This window comes from Artemia sp. Qi Xiang Cuo, chromosome 15 (assembly GCF_049724085.1).
Source record: "Artemia sp. Qi Xiang Cuo chromosome 15, ASM4972408v1, whole genome shotgun sequence".
Classification (NCBI taxonomy): Eukaryota; Metazoa; Arthropoda; class Branchiopoda; order Anostraca; family Artemiidae; genus Artemia; species Artemia sp. Qi Xiang Cuo.
The window spans coordinates 455,522-476,199 of NC_142808.1; the positions used below are offsets into that span (position 1 = coordinate 455,522).

The 20,678-nt window shown below is 35.1% G+C and overlaps 1 protein-coding gene across 1 annotated transcript; it reads right to left on the bottom strand.

Annotated features, from left to right (window-relative positions):
- Nucleotides 1-1,478: 1,478 nt before the first annotated feature.
- LOC148943198 (uncharacterized) lies at nt 1,479-20,647 on the bottom strand. The gene is made up of 4 exons (XM_089101432.1): nt 20,585-20,647; nt 18,374-18,538; nt 6,495-6,710; nt 1,479-1,969 (listed from the first exon to the last, which is right to left on the bottom strand). Exons 1-4 carry the CDS (start codon nt 20,603-20,605, stop codon nt 1,523-1,525), a joined length of 849 nt encoding a protein of 282 aa, XP_088957558.1. The 5' UTR covers nt 20,606-20,647; the 3' UTR covers nt 1,479-1,522.
- Between the last annotated feature and the right edge of the window lie 31 nt (nt 20,648-20,678).

Sequence of the window (20,678 nt, forward strand, 5' to 3'; positions counted from 1 at the left end):
TAGTCAAAAATTTCGATTTAATAGTCAATAGTGACTGGAGGAAAACTAACTCTCCTCTCACGCCCACGATTTCTCCAAAAAAATCCAATAAAATTTTGAGATAGCCATTTTGTTCAACGTATTTGAAAATTCCGGGAATTATGTCTTTGTAGATGACACACAGCACTCAGGGCAAGGGTTATAAGTTATGCCCTGGGGCCATATAAGGTTTTATAGAAGGGTTTGTCATAGAAACTTCAAAAAGGACTCATTCAATTGGTAATTGAGAGGGCTAGTGCCCTTATTAATAGTCAGAAGTGTTTCATCTTCTTCTCATATTCTTTTAGTTTTTGAAATTTATTGGCATTATTTTGTTGGCTAACAGTAAATAATATTCAATAATTTTTTTTCTCTGAAATATTTTTCAAAAGAAGCTTTTTTTCTTAGATAGGGTCTCGTCAGATGGTCACCCTTTCTTGCTTTTGAACATGAATCTCTCTAGCTTTTAAGAATGCCCTGTTGCAAAGCAGGCATTTTCTGGGTATCTGGACCACTTTGCTCCAATTCCATGGCTGTTCAGAAGGCAACATCCATTGTGCGAATGTATATTTTAATTTTAAAAATTACAGATCTCAAATCCATATTCAACCCTCAAATCAGTGAAGAAAAGTTCATAAAATTTAATAGACCATCATTTTTTTTCACGTGCCTCTTTACAGCTTCTTATGATTGACATCATTATGAAAATTGTTTGATGTTAATATAGCCAACATACAATGGTTTCTCTACACTTTACCATACACTCAGGTGCTCGAGATATCGATATGTCGATAATAATAAAATTAATTCGAGATATTGAGGATTTTAAGTTATAAAGGTTCGAGTTATCGAGAGTCAAGTGTATTATTATTATCATGTTATTATTTATATTTCGAACCCAAGATAAGTATGAAAGAATTTAGACAAATTCCTTGCAATATAAGTCTGGGAATAGCTAAAATTTTACACCTTTGGTGTATTATAAACGTAAAATTGGTCAAATTTACAATATAGTGTAATAGCTAGGACTTATAGTGAATAAACGTAAACAAATACACCCATTGCGTCAGTTTAGAAAAATTGAGTATGTCATCTTCTTCCCAGATTCCTCTAGTTTTTGAAAATTAGCGGCAGGGTTTTTTTGTTAACACTAATTGTTCTTCAATAGTTTTTTTTTTCTCTTGAACATATGTTAAATGAAGATTATTTTTTTTCAGATGGGGGGGAGGCTTCTCAAATGGTTGCTCTTTCTTACTTTTCAAGATAAATCTCATCAGCTTTAAGGAATGCCTGGTTGTAATATAGGCTTTTTCTGGGTATCTGAACCACTAATACAATAAGGGATATACTGTATCTCCCGGTTAAAATCATATTGCAGAACTCATAGTAATTGCCTGACGATGGAAGTTTTATAAATAACTTAAAAATAATACAAACAAGTCTATTTGGAAGTAAAAAAAAATAAAGTAAGCACAAAATACAAAAAAAATTCTTGTCCTTATCTCTAGTTGAATAAAATAAATTGTGGGTTAAAATGAAAAGACTGTGGCTGAAAAGAATGAGACTGGAACTGATCAATTGCAAGCTGAGGAATTTTCTGCAGAAGAGGGCGAGCTTGATTCAGTTGCTCAAGCTTGACATTTTGAACAGGAGCATCAAATGAGAAGTCAAATCCCAGCTGAGTTTGCTGGATGAACGCATTGGGTTCAGATTGAATATTTGTAACAGATGCATGTTGAACAGCGCTAAATAGAAGATCTGTTTGCTGCTGTTGAGGCACGGGCACATCTGTTTGACCAGATTCTGGAGCAGCAACTGGAGTTGAAAGGGCAGGGGTTGAGGTTCCTTTCAGATTACTAGAAGTGTTTTCCAAGGCGCCTGGAATTCTATCCCCATCAGCATCATTGCCAAAGTCTTCTTTAGTATTAGTTAGTTTTATTATTTCTTTGGCCTGTAAGAAAAGTTAAATTTTAGTTTCTGGGTACATTGTTTCTTATTTGGGGAAAAGATATTTAAAACAGTAAGGTCTATGTCAATATTTTGCTGCGTGTCAAAATAATTTGTTGTTGATTAAATCTCGTTTAGTTTCATTTGCCGCTTAATAATTGTAGCAGGTATATGTGATTCTGATATTTGACTATCAGTGATCTACTTGATATGAAGAAGGCAACCAATTTAACAAGGAAAGAGTCAATATTAGATTCAGTTACAAGTTTTTCGACTAGTATATTGTGGTTAACAAGGTCAAATACTTTTTGAAGTTCAATGGAAACTAAATTTAGCCAGCAATTAGGTGTTTCGACAGTTTTCCAAATTGAGTAAAAAAGAAAAACAAAGTAATGGGAAGTAGAAGTGGATTTGAGGTTTCCGAATTGGCTCAGGTTAGTAAAAGGTAGGGGTTTTGTCTTCTAGTCAATCTGAATTGAGTCCTTCATATATTTTTGAGAATCTAGGAGTGAGAGAAATAGGATAAACACCTTCAAAACCAGGTGTTCCGTCTTTTCTTTTTAAGGGGGCTATGAGCCCTAATTTCTATATTTGCGGGTATTAGCCAACTCAGTAATTTCATTGAACAGAACTGACAAGGGCTTCGAAAGGACACGTTTTCGTAGTTTCCCAATTTTTCTTTTGATCTCAGACGGAAATATGGAGGGGAAAGAAGTTGAGAGGTCATCTGTTGGCGATTGATAATAAAATACCGATAATACAATACCGCAAGGCTTTGAACGATAGAAGCGAGAAACATGTTAAGATTATTAGCCGTAACCTTAGGAGATTCAGGTAGGTTGAAATTAAGCTGGTCTAGATTCTTATCACACAACTTTTTTACCTCGAAATCCCAATTCTTTGGTCTATAGGTAAACGATTCTTCGACCTAATTCCTGTAGTAGGATCGGGCAGATTTACATTTTTTCCTTTTAATTGTTTTCTCTGTTTATTAGCTTCATACAGTTTACCATTTCTGAGAAGTTTCAATTTTTTTAATTATCGGTTTTATGGGTTGATTAAATTAAAAACAAACAAGTTTTTTGAACTGAAAGTAAGGAGCAACATTAAAACTTAAAACGAACAGAAATTATTACGTGTATGAAGGGGATTGCCCCCTCTTCAACACCACGCTCTTTACGCTAATGTTATTTAAGTACTTTTAAAAAACCTTCCTAATATTCTAGTGAAACGACCCTTGTGGAGTCGTTCTTAAAGAATTGGGAACAAATTCAAACTTTAGTGTTAAGAGCGTGGTGTTGAGAAGGGAGCAATCCCTTTCATAAACGTAATAATTTCTGCTCGTTTTAAGTTTTAAGGTTACTCCTTACTTTCAATTGAAAAAAATTGTTTCTTTAATTTAATTTCTGATCGTTTTAAGCAATGCCAGGAAATCTAGCCCCACCTCCATGGAGAAATCCCCCTCTCCATGGAAACATCCTCTAGACAATTCAATCCCAGTGAAAATTTAGCCCAGAAAATTACCCTTAACAAATCCACGCGTAAAATTGAGAGAGAAAAGAGAAAGCAAGACATTTTAAAAGAATTTAGTAATGGTATTCTGGCAAATTCCCCCAGTTTATAATGCTATGTGTAAAAAAAGGGCAAATTATATGACTTAAACACCTTTCCCCTGGGGATGGGGGGGGGGGTCATGTTATATCCAAAGGCGTAGTTATTGGGCCTTTCAACTATGATGGGTAAAATGGCTATCTCAATATTTTGATTGGACGACTTTTGGGGAAAGAAGGGCGGGAGAGGGGGCCAGGTTGCCCTCCAATTTTATTCATTTTGAAGGGCACTAGAACTTTTAATTTTCGTTCGAATAAGCCCTCTGACGATATTCTACGACCACTGAGTCGATACAATCACCCCTGGGAAAAGAAAAAAAATCATTCTTCTGGCTTTTTATTATTTCTTTGTTATTATTTTTCTTTTATATTTTATTTATCTATTATTATCTCTAATTCGGTTATTTATTTATTTATCTATTTTGTTCGTATATATAGGTTATAGTTTATCTATTTTTGGTTTATTTATAATAGTTTTAATTAAATCGTTGAGGTTTATGTAAATAGTTGAGTTAATAGGTAAGTAGTTACGTGGACTTTCGCGCGATCGCAAGCCATTATAGTTTTTCTCCAGCGTGAAAATATTGTTTAATTTATTTATTTGTTTGTGAATTTTGATTAATAAACTTATGAACTTATGGCAAAGAAAAAATACAAAATTCCACAGTTTCGCAGATAGAAACTGGAAACCACTACAGAATGCTGAATGCTGAATGGTTCACTACAGAAACCACTTCTGATATGCTGAATCTGATGGTGTGATTTTCATTCAGATTCTAATTCTTCCAGGGGGTATTTCACCCTTTTTTGGAAATTCCGGCCAATTTTCTCACGCTCGTAGCGTTTAATCACTAAGACTAAACTTAATGAAACTTATATTTTTAGAATAAACATAATAACCCAATTCGTTTAATATATCTATTGGTATCAAAATTCCGTTTGGTCGCTCTTTACTTACAGTTCGTTACCACGAACTGTTTGATTAATGAGTTATTTGTCACTAGAGCATTTTTTAAATCTTTTTTTTCTGAGAAAAAATAGATATTTATTATTTAGTATTTTGTGAAAGGTAGTAATTTTTTCTCCAATATTATGCAAATTATAAATATCGGACCAATCTTCAGTACTCATCCACGTTCCAAAACAAAGAAGGCCAGCATTTTGAAGGGGGTGGTATGAGTCATAGGTTACTGAAAATGAACCTGAATTTTCAAATGAATTTGAAAAGACGGAAAGGAGGTGGGAAAGATGATAACTCTTGCTCAATGGAGGCAAAGCTGAGGAAAAAAATATTCAGACTAGTTAGAATAACTTCTAGAGGGGTGTTTCCCCTCTTTGAGACTTTGAGAGATGAGCAAATTGAATCCATCTTAAGTTCAGTGGTGTCAGCAACCGAAAAAATTCCCGCATTTGGATACTTAGAGACAACAAAATCAGCGCTGGTCTGCAATTGCTGGATAGATTTAAATTTTGCATCAATATTTTGGTTTGGCGAGTAATTGAAGACAGCTATTACAATAAAATTATTGGGACGGGGGAGTACTTTAGGCTCGAGCATGTACCAAAGGATTTGATCATACTTGGATAGATTAGGGACGTGAATGATTTTGAGGTAAAAGATGCATTTAGTAAAAAAGAAAAAAAACACAACACCAAACAACAAAAGTACGAAGAACAAAAGGGAAATCTTTTTGTAAGACAGTGGAGATAATTTGAATGAATATTTCGGCCCTATGTCCAAGGGCCGTCCTCAGCAAGACAAAAATATATAATCCACTTATTCAAATTATCTCCACTGTCTTACAAAAAGATTTACCTTTTGTTCTTCGTACTTTTGTTGTTTGTTATGGAAAGGCAGTGTGGTCTTCGTCACTATTTTAAACACAACACCACCCCCTTTTTTCCAAGTGGGTGATCTGAAGGACGGAGTTTGATAAATTCTGAATTATTTAATAAACAATGAAACCTTCGGCCATAGGACTGTACTTCTGTAACAGCTATAACATCAATTTGATTTAATTCTGATGGCCCCTTGAATTCAGTAAGTTTGTCAAAATTAAGAGTTTTGACGTTTGTGATTAAAAATTTGAAAAATTCTAAGTGATTTGGGACACGTGACTGTCGAAAAGTTTTGGTAGTTCTAGGGATGGGTTTTAATTTTGGGCTAATTGGTGGGGTGGATAATTTTTAGGGCGGACTATTTATTACAGGATAATTTTCGTATGCAGGATCTCTCAAACCAGAGTCACATTGGTAGGGTAGCCACGGGGGATGAAGTGCAAGGGATTGGGGAAAGGTTTCATAATGGTCGAGGAAGAAGTCGAATTGGGAGCGTTCTTGATAAGGAGGATGGTAAGGCAGGATGGCGCTGGGAAAGGATGTTGGTTAAAGCTCATAAGTTCTTTAAAGTTTTTGTCTAAAAACAGACTGTCTAAACTTTTTTTTCATTTTTTACAAATTTTTTTGCCACTCAACATGGGTGTTGAATGCAGAACCAACTGGTAGCAGAGCCTCTGGATGACTTTTTGAGGACCTATTGGTGTCAAAAACAAAGCTTGAAGTCATTTTTCTCTGCGTTAGCTTGGCTATTTATGTTGTCTTCAGTACCTACTTTTGTTTATTTTTAGGTTTCTACGAAGTCTAAATTGCCCTCCCTCCCAGATGGCAGGTCTTAGCTGCACCTGTGATTTGTACCAATGGACAGCACAAAGATAGTGTTTGGATAGTCTTTTTTGGGCTATGAGATAATGTTCTGAGAAGGAAGGTTACTCTCTGGCAAAAGAAAAGAAAAAGAAAGTCAAGAGACAAAAAAATTGGATTAAAATTCATTATTGCGTAACTATGTGTGGCTTTTAGTCTCAGGAAATTCAAAAAGCTATTTCTACATTTTATGTTTATGATTGAGAAAAACAAGCATACCTGAGGAATTTCTGTCAAAGGAATAAAGGGCAGATTAGCTCCTCCTGAATTACCAATGGATGCTGGAAGTGGAAACGGTGTAACAGGAATGTGATTAGCTTTGGCAATGAAAAAAGCAATAGTACCAGCTGTATAGTCAACCACTTTAAGATGTCCTTCTGGATCCACATACCCATAACGTCCAGTTATGTTGCCTCGAGGCTCACGAGTTTCGATCTTAAAATTGATATGCGTAAACGTTTAAAAAAAAAAAATCTGATGAATTAGCATGATCTAAGATTTTGACAGACAGAAGTGGATACCAGTTTTATTATAACTAACGAGCTATTGCTACGAAGCTACTCAAACAGTTTGTCGTAAAAAAAACTGTAAGTAAGGAACGACTCGGCTCAATAGTAACCAAAACTCTAAAAAAGGAAATTCTGACGTTAAAAAATACATCGAAAGAAGTGTTTTTTTATGTTGATTCCAAATATACAAAAATTGCTAAGTTTCATTTTCACATCAAAAGCTACAAGCCTGAGAAAATCTGCCTGATTTTTGAAAAATAGAAGTACCACCCTCAAAAAGTCCCGGAATCTTAATGAAAACTACAATTTCCGATTCATGTGTAAGAATCCTTTGAAGATATTTAGAACGAGACCAAAATGATCCAAAAAGCATAGATAATATGTCTGGGATGAGAAACCGCTGGAGAGAAGGGGAAGAAAATTTGACAAAATTTTATAAAGTTCAAAACAATCTTAGTCAGACATGCTTCTCAACGCCATTGTTATGTGTAAATAAATGTCTAATGTAGTAAAAACAAATTTCTGACAGATAGAATTTGGAAACTGGAGACACAGAGTAGGGCTGCCAAGACCCAGACGCAAATTTTTATGTGAAAATTATAATACAGACACAAAAAAATAACACACATATAACAAATACAAATAATACAGACACAAAAAAGAAAATCAGAAAAAGAAAATCAATGTATCTTTTTATGAGGACCAGAGAAAAACGTTTTGCCCCATCCCCAAGGCACCAAATAATATGATCGAAAACCAGTTGACTCTGATTGTAAAAATACTCGGGACACAAACTGGATTCAGTTACCTGTTTTACAGCCTCGCATTATTGACTAGGGGTTATGGGTACTTCCCAGTAACACAAAATAAGAAGAGGGGGCGGATCCCCCATATACTTTGAAAGTTAAATTTTAAATTGATTGTTTATTAACAATTCCAAATGTGACCACTTAATGCAGCTAAATTATTGTTCTTTTTCTTTTATCAAAGACTGGGCTACTAATTTTGTGCTCTACTAATGCTTGATGTATTCTATTAAAATTCAATGCATTTTTTATTCAGAAAACTTTCATTATGACAAAAAATGGGAATTAGTTTATGTTTTTTCAAAGTCAATGGTCAGGATTTGTAACAAGGAAAAAAAGTTTCATTTTTAAGAATATGGCTTATTGTGTGATTTCTGATCCTTTTTTTTCAAGAGTTGAGAAAAAAACTACAAAGCATGAACACTGGGTTTAGGATGGAAAATATATAATTTGGGCTATATATTTTCACATTGGGAAGGGGGGTAAACTATTTGGACAGTGTGAAGTTAGAAAACAATTCTTACTACATAATATGCAGAATAATTGTACCTAAGACATTAGGCATGCAGACGCGCTATACTTTCTTGTCAATCAATCAATAATCAAGGGTTATCAAGAAATCTAAAAAATAACAGTACATGGGGTAATTTTATACCTGTCCAACCAATTAAAGTTGGCACAAAAATGTTGTTGTCTACTCATTATTCATTTATATTTAGCAGTGCAGGGTTGCGCAATAAACACTTGTGGAAAGTTCAGCGGAATTTTTGTGGTCGGACGACGGGGATCTTCAAATACTGCTTAGATAGCTTGATTATTTTAGATTTCTAAAATAATATTTCTATGTGTATTAGTAAAAAATCAAAAAAGGCATATTCATTTGCACTACACAGGGGAGGATTTCCAATAATTTTTGTATGGGGGAGGGGGTTAACTCAGTGAAAAACTTGCAAACCTCGCTGCATCATCAAAACGTACATACGTATGCTCTTAAAGTACCAATGGGATTCAGACCATGGGATTTTCTGCAAGCGAATCCTGGGTATTATACCAACTAATAAGGTGTTACGCAAAAGGTAGTCCTGACGAGCAGTACTTTGGTAAAATGATTGCAAAGGCTTTGCTCAGTCAGGAAAAAGTTTTGACAACTCCTATGATGAAGTCTTAGTAAAGTTTTGTAAAATACATGTTTGTGGGTTACGGGTGTTCTTCTTTATTATAATTACGTTTCACCAGGAAATTTCCCAGAGGAAGAATGATTGGGACAAGCGCTACTGAAGCTTTTTTTACCAATAATTAAATGGGATTTTTTCTCATTTTCTTATTTTATACTTTTTAATGTCTTCCAGTTTGCCAGGACATATTCTACTAAAATTAGTAGATACACAAAAAACCTCTAAGAACCAATTGAAGGACCCTCTTGGTCTTAAAATACTTGAAAACGACTATTTAAAACGGAAATTAAAAGTTCTAATGTTGGTTTTAAGTCACTAAAACGATTGGAGGCCAACAAGCCCTCCTCCCATGCCCGTTTTCCCTCAAATTCGTCTGATAGAAATTTGATATAGCCATTTTGTTCAGCATAGTTAAAAGTCCAGTACCTATGCCTTAGGGGATATTGAAACTTCCCAGAACCCATGAGTAAAGGGCTATAAGGTAAAAAAAAATTACCCATTGTTTCCGTATCATATTTATTATTGTGAAGTATACAAACACTCTGGGGAAAGGGGGATTTCTGCTTTAGGATTTTTCACAGAGTCTTCTGTGGGGAAGGATGTCTCCGGGGGTTCTAGGCTTTCCCCCCCCCCGGTGTTTCCCCCCTCAGGAAAATACCCCCGTGGAAATTAAGGGTTTCCAAATTTGAGAATTTTATTTGAGTTTAATTTTTTTTTATTTCCGTAGGGGCAACGAATTTTGGTACTTGTATATTATGTGCCAATCACTCAAGTTTACGCTGTTTAAAATTCGAGAACACACCTGTTTTTCGTTAGTTGGTTAGTTACTTTAGAAATAAATTTGGACTATAGACTATATTTGCATATTAAGGGGGTGGGTGGGTAAAATATAGCAGATCATGCATGCAAAATGTGTTTGGTACAATTATTCTGCATATTAGATAGATAGATAGAGAAGTGCATTTTACAGCGAACTATATGGCGATGAACATATTAAAATAACATAAATAAAAGGCAAAAATAAAATAAACTTTGATCAGCGATCATCATATAAAACTTAAATGAAACACTGCATTAACCTAATAATAGTACTTAATACTTGGAAAATCTTTCATTGAAAAAAAACCATTTAACACTTGGAAAAAAAACATTTAAATGAAATATTACATTTACTTTCACTGTGATTTTTTTTTTTTTTTAGTTAACAAAATTTCCGGATACCTCGCAATTCTTCTGTAATTTGTTAGTGGCCATACCTAGAAGGAATTTTTTCTGACTTCAAACTGTCCAAATACTAACCCCCCCCCCTCCCGCTTATGAGAAAATATATAGCCCAAATTATATATTTCCCATTTATTCTGTTATTGTCTTTGTCTTGTCTCATTCTAAGATGAAAGAAACTACCGAAGAAACCGGTTCGTTCTCGAGTTTTACACAGCGTAAACTTGAGGAAGTTGCGCATAATACACAAGTACCAAAATTCCTTCCCACAACGAAAAAAAATAAACTCAAATAAAATTCTCAAATTTGAAAAGCCTTAACTTTCACGACGGGTATTTTCCGCGGGGGGAGGAATTTCCGGGGGGTATTTTCCGGAGGGTTAATCGCCGAGGGGTAAACGCCACCCACCGTCTTCTGGGATGAACTTTCTAGGGGAAATTTTATGGAATTTGCCAGAATTTCCATACGAAAATCTTTTGAATTGTCTTACTTTCTCTTAGCCGACTCAATTTTACATATGGAGATATTCCATGGCGATTGTCATTGGGAAATTTTCAGTGGGGTTAGAATTGCATGGAGGATTTCTCAGGGGGGGGGTCCACATGAGAAATTCCCGACATAAAAAAATTTTTACTGGTGCGACTTTCCACAGGGAAGGGAATCCCGGAAAATATTTTCCACGGAAGGAGAATTCCATACATGATTTGAAAAACGACCAGAAACTAAAGGTTTTTTTTTTCAGATAGAAGTAGGCTGTGCTAAGTACAGTTTTTCCGGCAGAATTATGTGAATGAAAGTTTCCAAGGGATTTTTAACGAGGATGGAATGGTCCGAGGAGATACTCTGGGGAATATTTTAGAAGAGAGGAGATTTTCATGGAGGTTTTTCCCGTGGCGGAGAGGGAATTTTCTACCGAACGGGATCTGGATTTTCCGGTATTTCTTGAAAACGCTCAGCAATTAAATAAAAAAAATATATTTTTTGAACTGAAAGTAAGGAGTAACATTAAAACCTAAAACAAACATAAATTATTCCGTATATGATTGGAGTCACCTCTTCCTCAACACCTTGCTGTTTGAACTAAAGTTTGAATCTTTGTCCTGATTCTTTAAGAACAACTCCTGAAACACAGGGACTGTTAAACTAAAATAAGAAGCTTTTTTTTAAGTGCTTAAAAACATTAGCATGAAGAGCGAGGGGTAAAGAGCATATAGAGAAAGTACATTTTGGGCGTTTTCTTAGATTAGCTATTACAAAGCTGTGAAGAGAGTTACGATTTAACCTCTTCTATTCAGTAATCATCAACGAGTTTATGCTAAGAGGGCTACTCCACCCCCTAAAAACTCTGGGCTTACAGTTCTCAAAAGCTTTGCCTAAAATTTGGTGGGTTTATTTTTTTTAGATTAATTATTTGGAGAATTGAATGGAAATATAACCAATTGTTAATAGAGAAATCGATTATTTTCTTGGTTCAAAAGTCAAAACAGAAAATAAAATAAAAATTGGTTTCTTAACATAAATTATTGGTGTTTACGTAGATATTTTACTTCCAGCGAAATATATGGACCAAAGTAATCCTCAATTAAATTGCCTATCTAACAGAAATTATTACGTATATGAGAGGGAATGGCCCCTCCTAAACACCTTGTTCTTTACCCTTAAGGTTGAATTTTGTCCCAATTCTTTAAAAATGACGCCTGAAACACGAAAGTCGTTTAATTACCGCAATAAGAGCCATTTTTGAAAGTACTTATAAACTTTAGTGTGAAGAGTAAGGTGGGTAAGAGTAAGAAGGGGGCAGCCCCTCATATATGTAATTATTTCTGTTCGTATTAAGTTTTAGTGTTGTTCATTACTTTCAGTTGAAAAAATTTTTTTTTTATATTTAATCTAACAAAACTCTCCCCGTCCAGATACAACGTCATTGGATTAGATAGCGCTCCGCCTGCACAATCCCACCGAATATCGTCAACCTTTAGGAAGGCAAACGGTAAGATCTGTTGGCTTTTGAGGTTTGCTATAATGTTAAATTGAAGTATCTGGTGAAACTTATTACATAATCTGCTCTTACTGTCTTACCAACGATAATATAAATTAATTTTCAGGATTTGGACAATTTTATGAGGGAGCGAGTAGGCGCAATGTGTTTTTAAAAATACTGGTGAAGCCATTTTGTTGTTCCTTCAATGAATATACTCTAAAAAAATTGAAATTTAGGGGTAGGGGCAAAAAATAGGGGAGAAGAACCTACCAATTTCTAATTGAAACCACGGGTAAGGAGTTTCTATCATATAGATGGATAGACCAGTCTTTAGGTAGATTAGGTAAATTCAAATTTTTGGGGAATATTTACTGAGACTCTAGCCTAAACACAGTTCTCTGAACTTTTGTTTCAAACTAAGCAAGTCAATTATTTTCATGCTATATTTACAATATAAACTCAATGTAACAAAGTTTTCAGCTGGGGTAGGGTGCCAGCAAGCCCATGGAGTTTTGGCGAATGTTCTTACTGAGGCGACTAAAAATTGATTCGAGATACATTTATGCGCATTGGAGCTCTGCACCTTATGCACATGATATCCTTTTGACCAGCAGGACTAAAAAGGGGCTTTCCCTGTTTGTTTCAACAATAGCATCTAAAGTTCATACCCTTTGACTTTCTCTTAATCTTTCAAAGTGTGAATATCTCTCATTTAATAGTAATAATATGACCCCTCCAGTTTGGAGATCTTTTTATGCCCTGTTGGTTCCTTCTTTCCAGTGGCTGGGTATCAACGTTAGTAAAACACTAAAATCTTTCCGAACGCTCGTCGTCGCTGATTGCAAGAAGAAAATTTAGTTAAGTTATTCACAAACTGTTGCAAATTGAAGTAGATACAATAGAAAGTCTCTTGCTAAATTATATTCGGTTTTTACAGATCACTTGGTTTTGTTTCTGTCCGGAATTTACCCTATCTTTCACCAAAAAGACATCAGATCAGTTCATTCATGTTATTTCCAGTTTTCCCGCTTTCTATTGTATCTGCCTCCATGGTATCGAAGAAATCGAAATCTCATGTCTGTTTACGGTCTTCCGGGTATTCGGTCAAAGCTTACGGAACTTGCCAGCAAACTACCCCAGCCAGTATTGATTCAGAGTTCAGAGAGTTAAGAGCAATTCAATCGGATAAAATAAAGGATTAAATCTGGACAGCTTGCGTAACCAATTTTTTACCTGTGTGTGGCTTTGTGCCAAAATTGTGAATATCTTTTTCGAAAACAATAAAAATAACTTATTGCTTTGTTACAATACTAGATCAATTAATGAATACATTTGTACATTGACAAGATCCAAAGTGTGAAAATGGCAAACCGAACATTAGAGGCCGAGAAAATGCAAAATGCCCAGTTTTTGCGAGAAATAAATTTCAAATTGGATTTATTACCAGCGCTTTCGGAGAAAGTTAATGCAATTCCTGGACTTTCGGATAGCATTGCTGCCTTACAAGTACAGATGATTAACAATAGTACACAGCTATCTAGAAATGTTGAGACAAATGAAGAAATTAAAAAAGAGCTGGAAAATGTTAAATCAGACCTAGTAATCATATCTGAACGAGCCAACCAGCTCGAAACAGAGCAGAAAAGAACAAATTTGATTATTTATAATTATACTCCGCAACACCATGGCAAGTATACTGTGAAGCAAGAAATAATGGATTTATTAAACCGTGCTATGCCTTCTCTCAAAATAAGTTGATGTGATGTACGTGACATTTTTAGATTTAAATCAGGGCCAGTAGTAGTGAAGCTAAACTCGGTCGAAATCAGAGACTATATCTTAAGAAATAGTTCCTTATTGAGAAAGGGAGGTCTATCGGTGGCCCCAGGTTACACAGCTAAACAAAGAGAAGCCCGTAAAACACTTAAAGGAAATTATGAATCTTGCACAGAACGACGGCCGTGATGCAATGCTACGAGGTGACAAGCTGTTTATCCAAGGCCGACTATTCAGGTACGATGGAAAGGCTGTGATTGAGGTTAAATTTAACTTGGCGCCAGTTAAAAATATTGGTCCACCCCCTAGTGCTAGACTCCCAAATTACCCTGCTGTTATCCCGATGGGGCTAGATAGTGATGCCAGTAATATCAATGCCGAGACAGTGATACCATCAACAGCCTATTCTCAGGCAGTATCGGCAACTAAAAGACCTGCTAGTGCTGTTATAAGCCCTAATGACCTACATCGACCAGGCACTCGTAACGTGGCACCCAGAGGAAACCATTCTCCAAGAAAAGGACTTAACAGAAGACCTCGCAGTGGTTTTTCCTGTAATTTTGTTGATAATAGTCAGCGAGTGCTAACAGATATTAATAGTCGCAGTCGTGAGTATTAACATTTTGCCTTTTCTTCGACAGAGGCCAGGAACGAGGATCTCCAAGAAATGGCTAGTGATATTAATGCACTGACAGAAAGCATAGACGCATAGGAAATAAAGAGCCATATACTGAATTTAGTGTCATGGAACATACAAGGACTACGTGATAAGCTACCTTATTTATATGATGAATTACTTTTGTTTGATGTGATTTCGTTTATTGAAACATGGAACAATCATTCTCTTATATCACCTCTCCCAGGGTATTTGGTTGAACAGGTTGTGTATAAACCAGCAAAAAATAATAGACATTATGGTGGTATTTTGGTTATGAAAGAGTTAATAGTAGATCTGAAAATTTACTTTGGCTGCGTATTTGTTTTAAATGTGGGAAGAGATTAATTTTGGGCGTTGTAACAAAATAGTTCTTATAATCGAGAAAATACTTGGGAAATTTTAGATGATGAATTGTCGCTAATACAAGAAAGTTATAGTGATTTTGAGTGCGTTTTGATGGGGGATTTCAATGCTTATACCGGCGTTGAGGTTGAGGTTCCAGATTTTTTTTAATCTCAGATTTAGGGGACTTGGTCCCATTTCTTTGCAGAATACCGCGAAGCAATAAGGATGAAAAAATAAAAATAAATGTTTGGGGAAGAGAGCTCCTGGCGCTTTGCGGGGAACATGGTCAGATCATTGAGAATGGAAGTCATGGAACTGATAAGGGTTTGGGCGAGTTCACTTGCCTTTTGGGCCCAACTCCAAGTGTTGTAGATTATGCGCTGATTAATACGAAATTTGTACCTGAATCGATTGGTATTGATGTACTAGATTTAGTTGGATCCGATCATAGAGCTAGTAAGCTTGAGCTGAAGACTAGGAAGCTTCAGGATGTTGTTCCTCGAGTTAGAAATTTATCTAATGGGGAGCTTAGATTAGAGGGCTTAGGAAAAAGAATTAGATATGATTTAAATGATAATGATTTTGAAAAATTTAAAAGGGAGCTTATGAAGTTGCAAATAACAAATAAGTTGAAAGCGTTAGAAGAAGATTTAGAATGTAGACCTGGTTTGAGTATTGATGTAAATTAAATTATATGAATTTGCGCGGCATCGTTTAATACTAATAAAAATGAATATAAAAACTAGCGATATTTTGAGTTGGACAGTAAGCTAAATAAAGAAAAGTACGGATGTTCATTAAGTCATTTTAAAGAATGTTATAAACATGAAGAGCAAAGTTTAAAATTAGCCAAATATAAATATAAAAGAAGAGATTACAAAAGGTTAATTAAAAGGAAGAAAAAAGATTTTGAGATTAAGAAGAAACTGGATATTGCAAATTAATTTAGAAATAAAGATTTTAAGAAATTTTGGGGTTATATAAGGAATGATATTGGAAATGAAAAAGGAAAGACACAGGTGGCTCCAGACGCCAACTCATGGCCTGATTACCTAGAAAGCATGGAAGGTGATTGCGCAGAATTACAAGAGGTAACACATACCATAGCGATGGTTGTTTATCCCATGAAGGAACATGATTATGATTTAGTAGGGGAAGTGAGTAATGATGAGGTCAAGTTTGTATTCAAGAATTTAAAAGGAGGTTCGGCTGCGGGTGTCGATGGTGTACCAATAAAGCTATTTCAGAATTTTCTTTCAATTCTTATGTCGATAATTGTTTTTCTTTGTAATAAGGTGTTAACTTCAGGACAATGGCCAAATGAGTGGAAGAGATAATTGCTTATGCCGCTTTTTAAGAGAGGTAACTCTAAGTTGCACATAAATTACCGTTTAATAGCGCTAGTCCCTGCTTTAAGTAAGATAATGGAGAAAATACTAGATACAAGGCTTTCTAAATGGTTAAATAAAAATAATATAATACATGAACAACAAGGAGGTTTCAGAACAGGGTACGGGACAGTAGATACAATATTTATTTTAAAGGCATTAATTGATAAATATGGAAAGGGAAAAACTTGTCTTTATGTGGGATTTCTGGACCTCCACAAGGCGTTTGACAGTTTCGACAGAGAGGTATTAAAAGATGCCCTGTTTAGAATTGGCCTCCCTCATTTGTTTGTGAGGTTGATAGTGAGTATGTATATTTGTGTGAGTGGAATCGTGTTAGTTGGTAACAGGTTTTCTAGGTTTTTTAATAATAAGCTGGGTGTAAAACAAGGCAGCACTCTTTCTCCTAAATTGTTTAATATTTTTATAAATGGTGTTGTTGATTATCTAGAGAATAGATGGGCTCCAAATGTTAGTCTAGGGACCCATAAACTATCACTACTATTATTTGCTGATGATATTGCCTTGGTGGCTAGCACACCGCAAGATCTGCAGACGCTTTTGGGTCTTATAGATGATTTTTTGCAGATGAAAAAACTAAGGCTGAATGTTGAAAAGAGTGAAGTTGTTATTTTTAAAAAAAGGAAAACAAGTGGCGAAAATAATTATAAATTTAAATTGAATAATGAGGAACTTAAAGTAAGTAAAAGAATAAAATATTTAGGATTTGTTTTATCGGAAAATGGAAGTTTAAAGAGTCATGTTGATGAACTAATTAATAGAGGTAAAGTGGCCATGTCTGCAATTTTTAGAAATCCGACGATAATGGGAATTAAAAGCCTAAAAATGCACAAAAGAATATTTAATACAAAAATTTTACCAGTATTAGAGTATGGAGCGGAGATTTGGGGGCGGAGAAGCGGCACACAAGTTGGAGTCCCTCCAGTTCCAGCATTATAAAAGACTATTTGGATTACATCAGACAACTCATTCACAGGTTCTGAAAGGTGATATGGGCCTGTTTTTGTTAAAACTACATAGGTCTATTTTGATGCTTAGATTTTGGTTGAAGATCATTAGGTGCAATGAAGACAGACTAGTAACTGCTGCTTATTATCAGATGTTGAGCTATGATTCGAAAAGGTCGTGGCCATCCCAAATTAGGTCATTACTAGAAAGTGTGGGAATGGCTTACTTATGGAATGATGGTCTTGGTTCCCCTGATCTACCAACAAATTTAGTAAGCCAGGTACGATTTATCTTAGAGGGTCAAGAAATTCAGTATTGGCAAGGGCTGGTTTTAAATTCTGCTACATTGAATCATTATAATCAGGTTAAATGTAGTTTTGGAGAGGAAATTTATTTTAAATTCAATTTACCGGCTATGATTTTATGTCGATGGATTCAGCTTAGGGCGAATTGCCTTCCAATCCAGAGTAGACAAATGGTGTTCGACAGAGGGATAGTACATCCTGATGGTCGGTATGTGTGTCCTCTTTGTAGGGATGAGGACGAAGATTTGGACCATTTTCTCCGAAAGTGCCCGGTGCTCTCTGATTTAAGGGAAAATTACTTACATGGGATTGTTTTGCTGCTTCCAAATATCTTACAAAGTAGTAATCCAACCACAATATTTCGTATTGGTGCGTACATAGAGAAGGGATAAAAAGAAGGAAATGTTTTTAAAATTAATTATTATTAATTATATGGAATTAAAGTTTTTTTTTTGGTATTTTACCAGAAGGTATTTTTCGCTATGTATTCATGTTAATGGGTGTTTGTAATTTGCTCTGTTGTAATTTTTCTATTTTCATATTTTTTTTGTGTATATTGCTCTTGGGCTTTTTGAAATACACGATCTATCTATCTATATAAGTATTTGCCAGCCCACAGCCAGCCCGCTGTAGTTTTTATTATTTTTTTGCTGTTTATAGTGTTTTTTTATTGTTATTTTTTTCGTGTTTTGTATCTTGAATGTTTTTCTTTTCCTTGGTTACTCTGGTCTTTTAAAGTTTATAAGTTTTATGTACTCATGTATGTAGTGTATTATCTACTTTTTTCGTTAGACTCCACAATTATCATTTTTGTATATGATGTGGGTTAAAAATAAATTATTATTAAAGTTTTCCATCATGGACCTGATATCCCCTTACAAGTCTCATTGATTTACACATACGCAATATGTTCAGAAAAAATACCTGATTGAATTATATTTATAATTGTAAAGCTGGAAAATTACCTTGAAAGTACCATCTCCAGCTTCATAACCAAAAGTATATGAACCATCATCATTGACTTGGTTAATCTGATTCAAAATTGGAACTTGTGTTGTTGATGTGCTGGATTGGTCAAGAGTGCCATGTGGAGCACTCACAGCGAAGCCAATGATGCCTGAGACGTATAACTGAAACAAAATTTGTCATTTAGTGGTCTACTTTTTGACAAATGAACTCCAAATAATGGTCTTCATATCACTGACTCTTGACTTACTTTTGCAATAGGTATTTTCTAAAAAGAAAAACAATTTTCAAAGTATATAATACTTATTAAATAAAAAACACTGTTGGAATCAAGGAAGCGAATATTCTTACTGTCCAGAATTCAAAATATTATATGAGCCAGGCAAGGCCGCATCCAGAGGGAGGTTAGGGGGTTTTAACCCCCCCCCCCAGAAATGTTTGTCTGACTCGTAAAAAACGGAACACAAATGAATAAAAATAAATTTTGATGTGGTTTTTTTATCTTTTTTGTAAACCCCCCCCCCAGAAAAAAAACAAAACAACATTGGTAACCCCCACAACTCGAAACAAAATCTTGGATACGGCCCTGAGGCCAGCTGAGAAGCAAGGGCGTAATTTCGTCAAAAAGGCAAAGCTGGAGCCAATTTTCCCAAATCAAGTGAAAATTACAGTGAAAACTAAAACATGATCCATGTATTATCATATAGGCAAATATATACTAAAGAAAACTGACCTGTTTCTCTGGATACTTGAATTATGCAGGCTTATCTTATTTTTGACATGATTTTTTGCATAAACTAAATTTCAGCTGGGAGGGCAAACTGAGGTCTGGGGGAGACAAACTTGTGTCTGGAGGGAGAAGTTGCCCCCCCCTGCTTCATAGCAAATTACGCCCCTGGTGAGAAGCCTCCCTGGGAACGTCCTTCATTCGTTTCAACTTTGGCCATTTTCTATATATCGTTTTTGATACACTCTTTTGGAACAATTGAAGAGGGGTGATTGGTTAGGTTCTGTTAAAGAGATCTTGCACTTGTGTGTAAGAAAAACATTAATTGAAACATAATTTAAAAAAAATATAATTTCCATATATAAAGGTAGCTGGGTATTTGTTTAGACGCTTAGTTAAATTGAGACTGAGAAGACATAAAAGTCTTTGAGATTGAATTTACAAATGATAGCAAGTTTGACAACTTTAATTAAAAGTGATAGAAAGCTGGAGTGATAGAGCGATAGAAAGTGATTTTTATCTGCAGCTTTTCAAAAACACAGGGGATAATATACTTTGCTGAGGAGATTATATATTGTGCTAAGTTGCATATATCTTGCAACATATTATGTCGTAAAGCAACAAATTTCGACGGAGATAAGGAGTATAACCCATATTTATATTTTATAAAAAAAACTCATGTTTTTTAGTATAATTGCCTACGTCGCACAAAAGATCTTTCGGCTGTATACTTAAAACCAACAACAGAATAAATATAAACTTACTAAAATTAAACATATCCAAAATTCATAGTTCTTATTGTGTTTTTGCTTACACCTGTAATTTTTATTTTGAAATAATGGAATACAGTTTTTACATCAAAAAGTGGACATTTTCACTTGGTTATTTCTTTATGCTGTGTAAAACGTCGAAACATTAATCAAATATATAGTGTACCACCTGCTTGATCTTGGATCCCCCCCCCGTATTCCGCACATAACATCCTAATGGATTCGCTATGAATTCCTCATTCTATATATATTATCATTTATTAATACTTTAAAAAGAAAAACTGTTTTGAATGCTGACCAATGGTCTGCGTTGCGCAGGTACCGATCCCTGATTCAATGCCTTCGGTCGGGAATGCAATAGGTTGTTGGGAGCACATCATCTGAAACTTCCCGTGTTTTCCCCCCAAATTTCTTCAGGGACACATTTGGAGCTGGGTCGACTCTAACTGAGCTTACAGAGTCACAACATTGACCCCGATCCAAACCAAATAACCAGTTACACGGGGACTCAAACCCTGTTGTCAGATTTTAAATTTCAGTCGCTAACCACTCGGCTAGGATGTATTTATTGGCGTATTTATTAAAATGTGAAACATCATATTGCGCAACGTATGTTCAATACAGAAAAAAAAAACTTTTGCATGATTTTTCTCCAAATTAGTTGCTTACAGACGATGTTGTTGGTATGGTTATTGATTCTGATCGCTACTTACCAACGTTATAGGCATTCCCATTTACAAATATTGCAAGAAAACAGTACTATTACTGATTGCTACAAAGAGTCCTCCGGATATTATATAGTAATTT

What these genes read in the sequence shown, in the direction of transcription:
- LOC148943198 (XM_089101432.1), bottom strand. Translation starts at nt 20,605, where the DNA reads ATGGGAATGCCTATAACGTTG. An exon ending in TGGGAATGCCTATAACGTTG is followed by an intron (nt 18,539 to 20,584) that starts GTAAGTAGCGAT and finishes ATTTTGTTTCAG; the next exon opens with TTATACGTCTCAGGCATCAT. An exon ending in CTTTGACAGAAATTCCTCAG is followed by an intron (nt 1,970 to 6,494) that starts GTATGCTTGTTT and finishes CTTTTCTTACAG; the next exon opens with GCCAAAGAAATAATAAAACT.